The sequence below is a fragment of the Vitis riparia genome, chromosome 14 (assembly GCF_004353265.1).
Source record: "Vitis riparia cultivar Riparia Gloire de Montpellier isolate 1030 chromosome 14, EGFV_Vit.rip_1.0, whole genome shotgun sequence".
In the NCBI taxonomy this organism is placed as follows: Eukaryota; Viridiplantae; Streptophyta; class Magnoliopsida; order Vitales; family Vitaceae; genus Vitis; species Vitis riparia.
In genome coordinates, this window is record NC_048444.1 from 7,493,760 (window position 1) to 7,512,136 (window position 18,377).

At 44.0% G+C, this 18,377-nt stretch overlaps 1 protein-coding gene across 1 annotated transcript; it reads right to left on the bottom strand.

The window, feature by feature from the left end:
- Positions 1 to 12,393: 12,393 nt before the first annotated feature.
- On the bottom strand, positions 12,394 to 15,277 carry LOC117930104 (cyclin-B2-2-like). Its single transcript, XM_034850565.1, has 4 exons — positions 14,927 to 15,277; positions 13,683 to 13,793; positions 13,285 to 13,533; positions 12,394 to 12,615 (listed from the first exon to the last, which is right to left on the bottom strand). The coding sequence occupies exons 1-4, from the start codon at positions 15,275 to 15,277 to the stop codon at positions 12,394 to 12,396; spliced, it is 933 nt and encodes a 310-aa protein (XP_034706456.1).
- Between the last annotated feature and the right edge of the window lie 3,100 nt (positions 15,278 to 18,377).

Here is an 18,377-nt window from a genome sequence, read left to right on the forward strand (position 1 = left end):
AAATGAAATCAACCATCAACCTGGCGTGTAGCTCATATCCGTGGATGATCATGCAAACCAATGGGGATCTATAAATCTCGATCAAGATGGGGAATATGCCCCAGTGTGGCATCAGGTCGGAAAACTAGATGTGCTCGAACCATCTGTCATCGAATGTGTGATCCAAGTCAACCATATCTACAACTGAATCAAACCCACAAAGTAAAAGGGGCGTCTCTCGGAAGGAAGCATGACGTCATCCAAGCGTCTAAAAGCGCGGGCCAGGCTAGATGGCTCTCGATAGGCCCCACTAAGGAATCATCGCGAGGATAGCGAATATATCATCAACTCTGCATATATCTCGCGAATAAGGATAAACACGCAACTCCCTCATGATCCGTAAATCTCATCCGAACGGAAATATGCCCCTGTATGGCATCGAAATGTATGATACGTCTGAGATCAGATAGCATGGAATCATCTATCCTCGAACATGTGACCTCCGTGAATATCCGTAAATCTCAATCGAAACGGAAATATGCCCCAGTACGGGCATCAGATGCGCGACAGGTCAGAAATCGAGCGACATGAAATCATCTGTCATCGAACATGTGACCTCCATGAATATCCATAAACATCATCTGAAACGGAATATGCCCCAGTATGGCATCAGACGTGCGACAAATCAGGAAAAACAGGTGACATCGAATCATCCCTCATCAAACACGTGATCCTGGTAATCCAAACACGGTCGAAACGAATCTAAACATCTGAGAAGTGTCTCCCCAGAAGAAGATGCATGGAAAATATCCAAATGTCAACCAAATCTCAAACACCTGTCCACATAGAAGCTGTAGAAGACGATATCCGATCCCATGGCCTCAGGGTGGTCTTAAGACACGGGACGTAACGTAGGCTAGGGTGATGGGGTGATAGAAACGAAAGGAAACTAAGCTCAAATACCCGATGATCAAAACCCATGCCCTCATGTATGAGATGCAACAAGTATAGTGAATCCCGTGAGCCATGGACCCAATGGTGCCTAATGTGAACATAGTGTCGATAAAGAAACAAATGGAACAGAACAACCTGATAATGAGATATACAATGGTGATGTGAAGAGAATATCAAACCCGAAAATGGGTCACTGTAAGAAAAACTAAAATGTGGAATGAAAACGATGAATCAGGAGTGAAAACAAGGGTGATGATGATGAAGCACTAAACATGAGAATGAGTGCTAATCCGCTCAAATCAAATATGCAGGGAAGTCATGTTAATAACGAACGCAATGATGGAATGGACGATGACCCAGAGCTCCTAAGAGAACGTCACTCATCTCACTCTCAAAACATATGACAAAAATAAATACAAAGAATGAAGGATCCCGGGAAGCTCACATACGAACTCTCGCCAACAAACATGATCAATCAGATGACCCTCGAACATCAACATACACAATGATAGAAAATGAATACACATAAGCGTTTTTTTTTTTTTTTTTTTTTTTTTTTTTTTACAGAAGTATACGTGCTCTGAATGCGAACCAAGAAATCCCAAAGATGACATCAGAAAAGGAGAACATACTCTCAAATGTCAATGTAACATGAACTCTCTCTGATGATGTGACTTTCTCAAACTAAGGATCCCTGGACCAACGTCCGTAGAATAGATAGTGGAAATGACATGACTACCCTCCATGTAGTGAACTGAGGAGGATCAACACTCGGGGTGGAAGAAAATGATGTAAATGAGAAGTGGATAGGATAAACAAAATGAGATGAACAACACAACCAATGAGGTGAGATGAAAGTGAAGTGATGCGATCATACGGAGAATATAATGAGGAGAATGCGCCCCTAGGTCCAAGGCTCATGAAACTCCTAAACAATGATGCATGCATACACTAAAGGGCCCCTAACCCGGTGAGAAAGTGTGAGCAAGGCAATAAGAAAGAAAGGCTATAATGCGCGTGCGAGGCTCAATGGGCTAGCAATAGTCTATATATATCAGAAGGGGAATAAAGGGATATAGCTAACCGAAATGATGGCCACCCATCCTGCGACCATGGACTCAAACATAGTACCTCTTTAGCTGATCCACATTGGTCGGCTCTGAGAACTGGTTTCCATCTAAATCCATCAGCCATGCAGCGCCCTCTGGAGTCAACTCCCTGATGAAATAGGGTCCGCTCCAACTGGGTCTGAACTTCCCTCTCGGATCTCTGATCAATCCTCTGATGACTCTCAAGACTAAGTCACCTACATGTAGTGGTCTCGGCTTGACCCGCTTTTTGAAAGCGCGGGCCATCTTCCTCTGATATGCACGAACGTGATCTGCTGCTCTCAATCTCCTCTCATCTAAGAGATTGAGCTGATCAAATCTAGCCTGAGCCCAATCCGTCTCGGGAATCTGCTGCTCTAGTGCTACTCTCAATGATCCCATCTCGATCTCAACTGGTAGCACTGCCTCCATGCCGTATACCAAAGAGTATGGTGTGGCTCCTGTAGAGGTGCGAAAAGAAGTCCGATATGCCCACAGCGCGAAGGGGAGCTTCTCTGACCAATCCCGAGAAGTCTCAACCATCTTCCGCAATATCCTCTTGATATTCTTATTCGCGGCCTGTACGCAGACGATCTATGATGCCGAATGCCGTATCTCTGTACTAAGGTGTCAACCTCTCCTCTGAAATGTACCCCTCTATCTGAAATCAACTCATGAGGAACTCCATAGCGACAGATGATGTGTGATCTAATGAAACTAGCAACTCCGGATGATGTCAATCTCGCATAGGAGGCGGCCTCCACCCACTTGGTGAAGTAATCGATGGCGACCAGGATGAACTCATGACCACTGGAAGATTTCGGCGAAATCTTCCCGATGATGTCAATACCCCATACGGAAAATGGCCATGGCGAAGTGAGTGCATGCAACTCGGAGGGCGGCACGTGAATGAGATCTCCGTGTATCTGACACTCGGGACATCTCTGGACGAACTGGCAACAATCTGTCTCTATAGTCAACCAGAAATAACCAGTCCTCATGATCTTACGGGCCAACATATGCCCTCCCATATGTGGTCCGCAGACTCCCGCATGAACCTCTCGCATCACTCTGTCGGCAGAGGCCCGATCCAAACATAATAGCAGCATCCCGTCAGGTGATCGCCTATATAGCGTCTCGCCACAAATCACGAATCGGGCGGCCAACTGTCTCAATGCCCTCCTATCCTTGGCCGTGGCGGCCTCAGGATATACGCCGAGTCTCAAAAAGTGATATATGTCATGGTACCAAGGCAAACCATCGTCTATCTCCATATCATCAATCAAACAACAGTACGCAGGAGCGGATCTCGACTCGATCAACAATGGGCGAACAGTGGCATCAATAGGTACGGCAATCATGGAAGCTAGAGTAGCTAAGGCATCAGCAAACTGGTTCTGCGCTCTAGGCAGATGGGTATATCTCAAATCGTCAAATCTCCCGACCAGTAGCTCCAAATATGCGTGATAAGGCCTAAGCTTCACATCTCTAGTCTTCCACTCGCCCTGAATCTGTCTCAATACCAGATTGGAGTCACCAAACACCTCCATCTGTCTAATGCCGAGCTCTAGAGCTGTCTCTAATCCCAAAATGCAAGCCTCATACTCAACAATGTTGTTCGTGGCCGGATGATGATCCGAGAATGCCAAACGAACAGATCTGGGAATGTGATCACCATGAGGGGATATCAACAAGACGCCTATCCCGTATCCAGAATGGTTGGCCGCACCATCAAAGTACATGCGCCAACCCGATAGACTCGTCACAGCAGCAACATCCTCATCTGGGAATCATCATCAATGGCTCTGCCATCAGAAACTGGTAAAGAAGCTAGATGATCCGCGACAATGCTCCCTCTAATGGACTTCTGAGTGACATAATGGATGTCAAACTCAGTCAGAAGTACCAACCATCTCATGAGGCGACCGACCAGGGCGGGCCTGTCAAACAAATATCTCAGAGGATCTAGACGGGATATCAAATGCACTGAATACTCGGTCATGTAATGTCTCAGTCGGCGAGTGGCCCAAACCAATGCCAAGCAGTAACGCTCAATCATGACATATCTCGTCTCATAGTCTAGCATCCTCTTACTCAGATAATAAATGGCCCGATCCTTGCCCGAATCATCGAGCTGAGCCAACATGCATCCCAAAGCAACGTCTGAGACGGATAAGTATAGGAGCAGAGGACGGCCTGGTGTAGGAGGCGCCAAGACTGGAGGTGACAACAAGTACTCTCGGATCCTCTCAAATGCGCGCTGACACTGATCATCCCAAACTGTAGGCTGACTCTTCCTCAAGAGTCGGAAAATGGGCTCACAAATGTCTGTCAATCTGGCAATGAACCTGCTGATGTACTGAAGTCTGCCCAGGAAGCCTCTGACCTCTCTCTCTGTCCTCGGTGCAGGCATGTCAAGAATGGCTCTAATCTTGTCCGGATCTACCTCTATGCCTCTCTCACTGACCATATATCCCAAGAGTTTCCCAGAAGTCACTCCAAAAGTGCACTTCTTGGGATTCAGTCTCAATCTGAACTGCCTGATCCTCTCAAAGAATCTCTCTAGAGCTGCTAGATGATCTGATCTATCTCGGGATTTCACTATCATGTCGTCTACATAAACCTCGACATCCCGATGCATCATGTCATGGAAAAGCGTGGTCGCTGCTCTCTGATAAGTGGCTCCTGCGTTCTTCAATCCGAATGGCATGACTCTGTAGCAATAAGTACCCCACTCGGTAATGAAGGACGTCTTCTCCATATCCTCTGGAGCCATCAAGATCTGACTGTACCCGGAAAATCCGTCCATAAAGGACAACATCGAATGACCTGCCGTACTGTCAACTAGCATGTCGATGTGTGGAAGAGGAAAATCATCCTTAGGACTGGCCTTGTTGAGGTCTCGGAAATCAACACAGACTCTCACCTTGCCGTCCTTTTTGGGAACAGGGACGACATTGGCCAGCCACTCCGGGTACTCAACCACTGACAAAAATCCTACACTGAGCTGCTTCTGAATCTCCTCTTTCACCTGCAAGCTCCAACGAGGATGCAATCGTCTCAACTTCTGCTTAACCGGTCTGACATGGGGCAGAAGTGGCAAACGATGCTGGACGATAGATGGGTCAAGGCCCGGCATGTCCTCATAGGACCATGCGAAAACGTCCAAGTAGGATCTGAGCAACTGGATGAGGCTGTCCCTCTCATCAACAGATAAATCCGATCCGATCCTCAACTCCCTAGGCTGACCTGCTGTGCCGAAATCAACAATCTCTGCGTCCCCTACAGCAGGTGAAACTCTCTGATCAACGGGATCCGAATCGGGATCGGGAGATGAGTCATCATCTGAATCATGCTGTGCAATCTCATCATCAATATCAAAAATCTGTGATGTGGGTGAAGGTGGTGCAGATAAAGCAATATCACGAGACGCAGGCAAATACTCAAAAATGCTCAAATCCATAGATGAATCATGGGAAACAATGTCAGAACGGGAGACGAACCCCGACAGAACGTCAAATGAAAGAGGTGAGTCCACAAAGTCGGACACTCCCTCAACAATGCCAACATGGCTATCAATCAAATCAACAACAGATATAGCATCCTCAGCAATCTCGGAGCAAGGGCAGTCTGGATCTCCTCAACGATCTCGACGAAGGATACCCCGAAAAGGTCAAAGGATGAAGCAAGCCCAGGCTGAATAGTCTCCTCAATCTGGCTCAGGCTCAGGGCGAGCATCTCGTCGGTATACTCGTCATGTGGCACAGCTCCGTCCACTCTGTCGGTGATCTCGGCAAATGCCCCATAATCATCGATCTCATCAGGGAAGCAAAGTGTCATGAGGCTCGTGCGATCTGGAGATGAAGGAGCAATCAACACAGAAGTCGAAGAACCAGGGGCTCCATCTCTCAATCGTAGCTGCTGGACAAGGCGCTGAAGCTCGGCCTCCTGAGTGGTGCTAAGTCCTCCAATGATCCCACCAGATGGTGCATGCGGCTCCGATGCCCTCACAAAATAATCTGCCAGGCTCCTGGTGTACGGGCGCACAGGGTAATAGAAAGGCGTATGAGTCAGTCGAGCCCTCACCCTCTCCTTGCGCAATCGCGCCATATAGAGATAATCGGCCTCAGTGGGGATGAACCCGAGCCCGAACGGTACATCATGATCAGGCATGGCTATGAACTCGCTCGGTCCATGCTGACGCCGACCCAATCCCATGCCAGGAAAATAGGACATGCCTCTCATCATATCAAGCACTACAGTGCTGCCATGCTGGTCAAAGGACATAGCGACGAAGTCCCGGCAAAAGTCCTCTAGCTCCACGGTCTGTACCTCATCGAAGGTGAATCCAGTCAGGAAAAGATCGTCATCGCTATGGCTGATCTGGAGCACGGGCTCAGCGGAAATGAACATGTCCCCTGCCGACTGTACGACGACTACCTGGCCCTCATGGATGAACTTCACTTTCTGATGAAGTGAAGAAGGAATGGCTCCAGCTCGGTGAATCCACGGGCGGCCCAAAAGTAGGTTAAAGGATGTAGGAATCCTCAAAACCTGGAATACGGCAACAAAAGTGGCCGGACCGATCAGCAGCTCAATCTCCAATGTACCCATGACCTCCCTCCTAGTGTTGTCATAAGCTCGGACGGTCTGAGTGGATGGGCCAAAATCGGATGGTGCGTACCCAAGAGCGATGGCGGTGGCCAGAGGACATACATTCAGGGCCGAGCCATTGTCCAGAAGGACAGATGGAACTCGGCGACCTGAGCAGCCAACAGATATATAGAGAGGACGAGTGTGGTCCGAGCCCTCAGGTGGCAAGTCGTCATCAGAAAAGACGATACAAGTGGCTCTGCCAGCCGTCATCATATGAATGAGTCCCTCGGGAGTAGTCGTGGTATCAACTCTGATCTGGCTCAGAGCTCGAGTCAGTGCATCCCGATGAGTACTGGAGGACGCTAAGAGGCTCCAAATAGAAATACGAGCCTGAGTGCTCTGCAACTGCCTCAGAATCTCATCATCCTCTGCTCTGACCTCCTCCTGGGATGCAGAGGTACCCTCGACTGGTCTAGCTGCCGCGGCTGGAGGTGGCTGTCGCATCACTCTACCCCCTCGGAGAATATACTGGACATCCGGAGTCTGAGAAATATCAATATGTGGGGCCTGAACCTCCTCGATATCAGGGATCAGAATGTACGGCGCCTGAACACTATAGCGTGTGAATGTCAGAGGCTCAGAAATAGTAGTCACATGTACTGAGGATGTCTCAGGAAATAATCGGAAAGGAGTGGGCACCTGAGGCCCCAAAGACATGCCGCTCATCTCGTAAATATCCCCCAACTCTATGGGCTCTGGATCTATGTCATCCCAGCTCATCATGCAGACATGGTCATCAGAATCAGCAAAATCCAGGAAATGAATACCTCCGTCTGGTGGAGGAACTGCATGCGTGGTATGGGCCGGTAGTGGGTTTTGGGTTACACTTGGCTGACCCAAGTGAACCAAACCCTGATCAATCAGATCCTGAATAGCGTGCCTCAAAGCGGTGCATCGATCGGTCTCATGTCCAGGCCCCTGATGATAAGCACAGTGTAAATCCATCCTGAACTGAGCTGGAATAGGCTGAGGTAGTGGCCGAGGGGTGAGTGCAGTCAACAAACCGGCCTCTATGAGCTTCCGAAGAGCCTGGCTCAACGGCATGCCAATCTGTGAAAACTGTCTCTGCGTCCTCAAAGCAAAAGGTGCAGAGGTCTGCTGAGCTCGAGGTCTAGGGTATGAAGGTGCGGGCCTCGGAGCGAACTGTGCAGCGTAGCATGGCTGTCCAGTGGCAGTATATGAAACAGGAGGCCTCTCAATGCCCTGAGCGGCATAGTAAGGCAGAGTCAATGGCTGAGCCTGATATGTCTGATCAAAAACCGGGGAAGGTGCCCGTGGCCTGAACTGCTGAGATGCATAAGAAGGATGAGGCTCGGAAAACTGTGGAATCGGCTGATGACGCCTAGGAGGCCTCTGACTGGATGAACTGATAGCACTAACATCTGTCGACCTCGGTCCTATGAATGGTTTCTTCCCCTTAACGTCACTAGGGGAAGAATCTGTCCATAAACCTCTCGAGATGCCGTCCTCGACATCATACAAAGCCATAACCAGAGACCCAAAGTCTGCGAACGGGACCCCAACCACATGTCTGGCGATCCTCGGCTGTAGGCTCCTCAAAACCATCTGAATCTGGTCTCTCTCTGATGGTCTATCCACTATCTCAGCTATCTTCCCGCGCCAGCGGGAAATGAAGGAAGAAACTGACTCCTCTGTCCTCTGCCTCAGAGCCTCGAGCTCTCTCCTCGATACGTCTACGACAGTGTTAAACGAAAACTGTCGTAGAAACTCCTGGGCCAAGTCATCCCATGTACGGCGCCTCGAAGACTCCAGAGACGCAAACCAGCGCTGAGCCGCCCCACTCAGAGATAGGGGGAAAAGAGTGATCATCTGAAGCTCGTCCAGTCCATGAGCCCTCATCACGGTGCTATACAGTCGGAGATGGATGCGTGGACAACCGATACCAGTGTACCTCTCAATATCTGGCATCCTGAACTTAGCCGGCAAACTGGCTACCGGCATACCCTCCAAATCATCCCAAACCGCGGCTCCATCAGACACTCTCAGCTGTCTCACGCGCTGCTCGATGCGGTCCATGCGTGCATGTGTGTCATCAGCAACAACGGCCTGGGCGACTACAGGTGGAGCAATCTCAGAATGGCCATGTAATACATATGGTGATGCCTGATGCACTGAAGGAATGGGTAGGGGTGGTGGAGGTGGATGCGGGTCATATGGCGTCTCATCCTGAACTGCCGGTGGTCTACCCTGCTGACCACCGATCTCCTGTCTGAGGCTAGCCAAAGCCTCCTGGATAGAAGCCATGGCGGCCGTGAACTGATCGATCGTGACGAGCTGCTGATCCATATCTGGTGTATCTGAAACCCGAACTAATCTGCCCTCAACTCTGATCCACGAAACTATACCCAGACTGAGAGTAAAAACCCTGATCCTGAAAGTACTCCTCCTCTGCTCTGATCCACAAAGGTATATCAAGACGAGAAACGAAAGTCCGATCCTGGAAAGCACGAAGAACGGAATAAGGATATGACTCGGGGAATGTATAGAAGAGAAGATAATCTGAACAGGAACAAGCAAAACATCCAAGTGAAGATGAGCGGTCCGACCGTACTCAAACTCGTCCTGATCTCAATACACTCTCAACTGGAGACTAAACAGAGGGGAAATCGGATCCAAAACTGCGGCTACAGAGGCACGGAAAGCCCTCAGATGCACCCACGTGTAGGGAGGGAATCCTAATCGAGGGATCTACGGCTCAACCTACGAGGTCAAGGTGGCTCTAAATGGATAAAGGTGGACTTTAAAATATCCCTAGCAGAAGCGATCATACCCTCCAGCGGTACGCAACCCTCTGCACGCCTCCGAAGAGACGGGGCGCTTCCATGCAAGGTGGTCATCACTTCCACACATGCACTACCTCGACATCCCAGGGGGTTTCCTATGGTGAAACCTCTCAAACCCTCAATGCTCAATAGTCAACTAGAGTGCACAGTGATGATGTGGGTGCATCCGAAAACCCTATGAAGCTAAAACGGGAAAGGAAACACACTGGCCACACAAATATCCATGAAACGTAGCTCCGGGCTATACAGGTCTTCAATGATCGGACTCCAATCGACATCAAAGTGTCGCTCTCCTCCAGAATGCTCCCGTACATCGATATAGCCCGTCGCTAGACCCTACTCCTAATCTCCGGCTCGGTCAGAGAGCAAACACACAGAAGGCCTCACACTTGCAATAGTGAGAACCGAGATGAAAGGAATGACCGAAACCAAGAGAGTTGGAGGTAGGGGGATAAAAGTGCGACCCACATAGAAAAGCAACATGCAATCAAGCAGAAGGAGGGCAGTCATGCAATCACGCAATCAGGCAAAGCTCAGATATATCATCATGTACACACAAGAAGCTGTGACTATCAGGATGAAAAGCAATACGAACATCATGCTCAACAGACAATCAAAATGATATACAAAACCATGGATCAGCATGTCGAGCCGAGTGATATACAGTGGTGAGTGTATGCATGTGAAGTGATCAGAACAAGCATGGCAAAAATCAGAATCAATGTGCTAATCGATGCGATAAGATCAATCATCAATAATACAATATGTCAATGTCTCAAACGAATATATCAATGAAACACAGAAGAAATCATGACATCAGAATCCTCAATCAAGATAAATCAATCAACAAAATAGACATGTCGAAGTCTCAAGTGGATATAAAATCCGAGCATGCATCAAAAAAACTCCCAATGTGCAATCATAAGACAGGTACTCACTGATCGACTCATCAAATGCCATGTTTGCTTCACTTTAAGTTCAAGCTTGACCCTCTAAAAATCCCCAGTGGAGTCGCCATTTTGTGGACCCCGCATTTCGGCTCAATGCGTTTCCCACTCGATGGCGAAACTCGCTTTTATTTTGAAAAATTGATTTTTATTGATTATTTAAAAATGACTTGGAGTCGCCACTTATTTTTGTTTTATTTTTAAAGGGTAAACAAAATAAGAAAGAAAACCCTAAGTGTGACTCCTTATTTTCGGAAAAGGTGGTCTGCGAAAAAACCGGATCGGGTCCGGAGGTCAGGTTACTTATTGGGAAGGTACGGTAAAGACCGTAGCACCCCTCTAAGTCCCTAAAGTCGGGTCTCTACTAATAAAGTGAAGCTGACATGGCAATCAATAGGAAAAATCAATGAATATCAACATGATTACACACCAAGAATCAAAGCATGCATGAGAGATGGACAAAGTGAGGGAAAATGCGTACCTTAGCAGCAAACAACAACGCGCTATCATGAAAAAGAGATTAGTACAAAACAATGATCGCAAGATATAGCATATACGTCGCTAAACTGAATACAAAATCATTAATAGCACATATGTCATTTCACTCAATTTTATTTTAAAGAAAATTTATTTGATGTTGGGCCCCCACCAAAGCCCGTTTATTTTTAGCATGAATTAATTTCGTAAATCCCATTAATTGGAATTACAGAATTTAAATTCATGTTTATTTTAAATCATTTTAAAATCGTGAAAAATTCGAAAGTGGCTCGCCAAAAAGAAAATGGCGGCCAAATTTTATTGAAGATGGAATTTTGGTACCTAAAGCTCTAAGGATGAATATTTTGGAGTTGAGATTTATTAGAAAAGAAAGTTAGAAATTGGAGGATCATTTAAAGAATAGGATTTAGAAAGCTATTTTTAAAACCAGGAGGAAAGTGGCACGTGGTCAAAGGTGGCCATGCAAAAGGTGGCTATGCAGTGGGTGTCTTCTCCTGTAGCTCCTCTTTACATCTTTGTAATGCACAAGAACAATATGTACTAGCTGCTCGTTAAGCGTCCAATAACCTTGTCACTGGAAATCTCATTGTTCTCCTCGTTAGCATAATTGCGATGTAGAACATCACTCTTCTAACCCTCAAATCTTGTAATGATGACCATCCTTAAAAAAATATCTAAAAGCTTTTCAGGTGATACCGGTGCTGGCACTGAATGACTGCCTTGGGTGCAAGCATGCTTTCCTCGGTATATGATCTCGAACATGGAGGGATCTTCATCCGAACGCTGAACTTGCTTTGTTGCCCAACAGTCGTGGAGGTTTCTGTAGGTGCATCTATAGTAGCTTCTGGGGTATTTAGCTCCAAGAATATCTTTCTGCCCATATTTTCTCCAGTTGTAGCCATCATCATGGGGCCCTTCAAGCCCGGTCTCAGAGCAGACTCTCACTTGATCGGTCCATGTGGGCGTTGTCTTTCTCTTCTTTGAGAAATCTTTGTGTTCCTGATGATGGTCCTTACAACCCTTGTCAAAATCCTCGCCCACAGTCCGGGGGCTTCCATTGACAGAAAGGGGAGACTGGGGGAGCATATGAAGGTGCCACTGGCTGAGGGTTTTCCACTGGCCCACTCCGTTTGACTATCAAAAGAGCCTCCTCAAATGATGCTACTATCTTATGTACCAAGAATTCTCGGGTCTAGCTCATTGAAGATGGGCTCAAATGGATCTTCAACTGCTTTGCCAGCTCCATCCCTTGAGTAAGCTCATTGACCAGAATCTTCTGCTGCCATTTCAAACCAGTGTCCATTGATTAAAGGAATTACATCCATTGATCACTGCTCTCTTCAATTGCATTTGCTTCTACAGAGCAGCGGAAGGCCCATAGAAATAATTAATTGAATTTTCGCCTTCCATCAACAGAAAAACAATGAACCAGATTGCACAATTTGCTGAGACTTCTCAAATGGATCTTCAGTGTTCACTTACCATCACAATCTTGTCATTTGCATACCCCGGATCAGCCATAAGATGAGCATCACAGTCAACTGCAACTCCCAAGTACACAACGACAACTGGAGCTCTTCGTTTCATGGCCCGTTCTAAACTCTTCATTACCAATACCCCAGCACCCATGACAGAACCATATCGATCCTTTTCCCATAGCCTTGAAACAGTTTGGAGATCATCATTTCTCTGAGATAAAACTCATGGCGGAAGTGATTTAACAGCAGCATAGTGGCGATAGTTAGAGGTAGCACAAGCAGTTGGAATTGGGTAGTTATGGGGTAGGGACTGCCACTTTCCTTTATCTAAAGCTCTGGTGATCTTTCCCTTCAAACAGATGGCACTAACCTGTATCAAAGGATGCTTTTGACAACAAATTAACAAATTCCAGCATTGAGAATAGGCTCCAAGCACTATCTGACGTTATAATGAGAACATAGGAAAGTTGTAAAATAACAAACAGCCACCACGATAGGTTCAACATGATTGTAGCCCCACTAAACCATATCCCAGTTCCAACCTCTACAATCAGCTAGGTACTGCATGTATCATCAACACCACTATCGAGGTTCAGGCTATCACAAGTGTTTTCCTCTGCGCTTGAAGGAATTTTTATATCAGAAAATTTAGCGCATGAGTGAGCAATTATGTGTTCACCAGGATAGCGTTGGGCCAATCCGTCAGGTCTTCGATTGCCCATACAGAGCAGCCTTCACCTTATCCATGCCATGCTAGGGAATTCATTTTCTCCAGAAACTCCCAATGCGAGCGAGTCTTCAATCCAAGCTTCCTTATAATGTGATAAAAAAACGGAGCTGGGGTCACTGGATTCATCTTCCACTGAAGAGTAGAAAGCACCAGAAGTTCCATCCTCAGAATCGTCTTCACTTCAGGCACATATTTTGTCTCCTCAACCTGCAGGTCCAAGAGAAGAGGAACATCGGTTTTACTGGAGCTTAACTTTCTCTTCTCACGGGTATTCTCCTCATGGGGACTCTCTATCTGATATGTGGATGCAGCTGCACTTTCTCCCTCATTCTCATGGTATTCCAATCTCAAGTCTCCTTCTAAGCATTTCAGTTTGACTGCCAGATAAGGATTGAGGTTCTGATTTATCACCAGAGGCAAGACATTGTCTTGATACATTAAAAACGTTGGGAATAAACTCTCGAAATTTGACCACCTCAGCCTCATCTTGAGTGAACTCCAAAAAAAAAAAAAAAAGGCCCAATAGCCGTGAGAGCAGCAACTCTAACATGATTGTTGGTCTCTTCCTGTAAGCACTTGAGGATCTCGGCTGCGCCCTTAGCGGTTAGAAGGCAGTAACGCATGACATAGAAGGCCTCCGTCTGCCTGTACTGAAAGAACTTCCACATAAATAACCCAACCATGATCAGAACCCATAAGCAAATAACCCCAAATTCTCCTCCGGTCCTCTTGTAGATAATACAACAGCTTCATGCTCATTCTTTGTATTAAGCCTCTTTTTCTCAACCCCTTTGAACAATGATAAACAATTTTCACTATAGCACCATCCATGTCCCGTTGTAAGCACAAAGCTCTGCATGCGAATACTCCAACTGCTGGTGCATTTTCTATATTTCACTTGGCGCCAAATCAAGATCATAAACAGGCTCATGCTGAATATTGCAAACGCGATTAGCAGGCATGCGAACACTAAGAGTTTCCTCAGCTTGGATAACAACAAGACTGTTACAAAGTCTTATAGCAGCTTAAGTATCTCCACCAAATGAAATCTCCAATGCCCTGATGCCATAAAACCAGTTGACCGAATCTGAATCGCTCATCCCGACCCACAATCGCGATGCTGAGACTTCATGCAGGAGAATCAATGTGTATGAAGGAGTGGATATTATTTGTGGAATGGGTATGGAAAGAGAAACGGGTAGATGAGTGATGGGTTTAATGATTTCGATGGGTTAAGGTGAGAGATATGGTAAGAAGGGGTGATGGGAAGGTTGCATTCAGTGGCAGACTGGGTGAATAAGAGGAGGTAATGAGATATGCAGCTTGGTGGGCATGAAAATGAAGTGATTAGCATGACCGGTGATGGATACGGTGATTGTGAACGGCAGCCATGGGTGCATTAAGTGAGGGATGGGTACGTGAAGATGGTGAGTTTGCATGGGATGGATTGTGGGGTGATGGATATGTAGAGATGAGAGGAGGTTCGGAGACATGGGTATGGGCTGTGGGCAATCATGCGTGTGGAGATAATGGGGATAAGTTGATGGATTAGGTAGGGGTAGGTTTGATGGGAGGTGATGTAGGGGATGGATGATGAATGGTGGATAGGATGGGTACCTGGTGGGGGATGCCATCAATGAAAAGAACAGTGGGAGATAATGGGATAGGTGTGAACGGGTTGGTCTAGGTGGGATGAGAGATAGAAGGTGATGAGATGGTGATGCTTCTTGGAATTAAAACAACTAGGATTTCTCCAACTGTTTCTAACCCAAGAGAGAAATGGATGAGATACAATTGCAGCAACAACTGGAACAGGAACCTCTTCATATTTGCACGCTAAGAGAACAACAACCAAACCAACTAATTGAAGCTTCTTTCTTGCCAACGTCTGCTGAGATAGAAATCTGTCCACGAGTGTAACAATAAGAAACAATGTCTCTTCCGTGAGTTCAAACCTATTATGCACCTCGATAAGCCCGTCAATCAGCATAGCTTTCATCTTATGGTTAATGTCAAATTGTCGAACCATATAGTCCAGAGAGACAAAGCTAGAGCTCTCCATCCTTCCATAGCTGGCATACAGCTCTTCAACATACTCAACAACTGTAAGTGGATTCCTGGTATCCGGGCCATCAATATCCATGATAAGCTTAACTTTGAAATACCAATATCAAAATCCAACCCCATTCCTCCTCCACTGCCAAAGAGATCATCTTCCAAATTTTCCAATGGGGTAGGCAACCCACTAAGATCAAAATCGTCCATGATGCCAGCTAAAAGCTCATCCCCATCATCAGTTCCATGTGGGATCCCTGCTGATCATGAGTCCATAAAAACGACTCCTCAAAATCAGGTTCTCCTGCTGATTGTTCAAATGCCATCAAATGAACCAGAAGTTGGAGATTCTCAACAACCAGATCATCTTGAGTCTGAATGAACTAAGGAAACTCACTGAGAGCCCTCACATAGCTTGTCCAGGCCGGGATGAGAAACCAGGTGCATGCCAAGAATGAGTACCAGAAAACAGAGGAAGATGGAGAAACAGAGCATAAAAGAAAAAAAGTAAATGAAGAAAATCTCAGAAAATCCACTTCATGAATCATCCATGGATTTTCCGGGCAGGTGAGTAAGCCACATCAAATGTAGACATAGGCATGAATCTTAAACATCTCATCATCACAAATGGAGGCAAAGCAAGTTAAAATCATTAATGACAAACATAAAGGCAGGATTATCTCTCAACAAACAAACCGGTGGCCTCCAATATCCACCCCAAACAGCATAATATCAAAGAAAATGATAGCAATCTGAGGAAAAACAATGAACGAGGAGAAATGAAAAGATTGCAGAGTTTATACCTGCGTCCTTCAAGCAACAAAAAATGCCTACCCAAAACAGAGAATCTCTTCTTTAAAGCTCTCCTGGAATCCTTTTCCTCAGGCAAAAATCCCTCCTGCTCACCCCCTACCTAGCTTCCTGCTCCTCAATAACAGCTCTCCTTCCTCCTTCTCTGCTTCTCCCCCTTCCTTTTTTTCTTTCTCTCTCACAGCTTCTTTTTCTCTCAAAATCTCTATCTCCCTTTTTCCTGCAGCTCTCTCACCCTCTTTACTTTCCCAAAGAAACTCCCCCAGAAAATCCCTCTCCTCAGAAAATCTCCTCCCCCTCTATCGGCTCCCTCTCTCTGCTCCAAACGAATTTCTTTTCCCCCCTTTCTCCCTGATTTGCCCCTCTCTCTAACTACCTGCAGCAAACCATCACAAAAAAAAAGCACCCTCCTCAGCTGCCAGCCTCCACTCTATTTCTCTCTCATCCGCTCCCATGCAGCTGGCAGGAACCTTCTAGAAGACACCCCCACGTGTCAGCCTCTGATTTGCTTCCCAAAAAGCAAGGCTGATTCCCTTGTAGCCACTAAGGAAACGACACGTGGCTCGCTGGGGCTCTTCCACGTGGCAAAACCAGCTGCAGCAAAAAAAGGCCTAAATGGGGGTCTACACCTGTTTTACCCTAATTATCATTTATGATAATAAATATGTTAATTTAATGATTTATAATAAGTTTTAAGTTAATTTTATTAAACAACCTTAATATTTAAAATAATAATTAAATAATAAATTTTAAGTTAACAACTTAAATATAATTTAACTTAAAATCAATTTAAATTATTAATTAATAAGTATTAAGTTGTACCAAACATCCTTAAGTGTCAATTAAAAAATCATATTTAATTATTTTTAGATTGTCATTTAACCAATAAAAATAATTAATATTGTAATGTAATTTTTATATTTAAATTATATAATAAAATATTATTTTAATAAAAAAAATAGAAACCTTTTTTCTTATAAGTTTTTTATTCCTAATATTTTTATAATTACTTGATTTTTTTAATTTATTGTAAATTTAAAATTAAGAAGATTAAACAAATTTTTAAAAAATATTGACTTCCATTTTCTCTCTCCAACAAGATTTTTCCTCACAAACTCAACACTTTGCATTTCAACTGAAGCTCCTTCTCATTTTGTATCATCTCCATTTCAAGTTCAAATGGAACAGACATTTCTAATTTCTTGTTGCTTTCTAGAAATTAATTTGTTTTTCATTGTTTCTCTCTCTACAAATTGAGAAACTAATATGTTTTTCTACAACAAGTTTGTAATCTTTCTAATATTTAAAATTTTTATCTTTTAAGTATTAAAAAAAATTAAAAATATTTTTTAAAATCATTATTAAATGCGTTTTTAATATAAAAGGGATTATGTTTAAAGCATTTTTATTTGTAATGCTTTTATTAATATCACTTTCATAAGAAAATTTTTAAAGAAAATTATTTAATACTTAGATATAAGCCAAAAAAAAATGTTTAGAGGGTATTTTTACTAATGCATTATATAACAATTTTTTATAAAAAAAAAAAATTATAAGTGATCAATTATTCAAAAATTATTTTCGATGATTCTCCAATTTTTTATAATTGGTTTTAAAAAATTTATCAAACACTTCAATGTCACTTCGAAGCGAGTTTGTAATTACATTAGGGTGATATAATTTTTTAAGAAAAATTCAATATGAATATTGAAATTTTTATTTTAAAATGAGGAATTTATTATTATTTTTTAAAGAAAGTGCAATGCATTGGTTTGAGAATGAAATAAAAAATATTATCTTTCACACTATGTTTTGGGGTTGTTTGGTTTTTGGCTTAATAGAAAAAAATAAAATATTTAGTTTTTTATATAAAACTAAAAGTAACATGTTGATATCAACTAATAATATAATTAAATTTTATTTTATTTTTATCTTTTTCTTTTCCAATAAAGATAAGATAGGAAATGGAAAGACAACTAGGGATGGCAATGGGAAGGAATTTTTTAGGTACCCGTCCCGTCCCTAATGAGACAGGGTTCAATTTTAATAAACGGGTTTGAGAATTTTTTTTAAAACCCGGGGTGGGTTCAGGTATTATCCCCGCCCCGATTATATATAAAATTAAATTTTAAAATTAATTTAATTTAATTTAATTAAATTTTTATTTTACTATTTTTAATATATAGATAATAAAAAAATATTTTTAATAAAATAAGTTATAAAAATATAATTATTTAATTATTTATAAAATAAATTTATTTTAATGTAATTAAAAAGTTTTAAAGTAATTTAAAAAAACTTAAAATAAAATTAAAAAAAAAAAAGTTAAACGAGACGGGACGGGGTCGGGCGGAGCGGGTATGGGAATTTATCATACC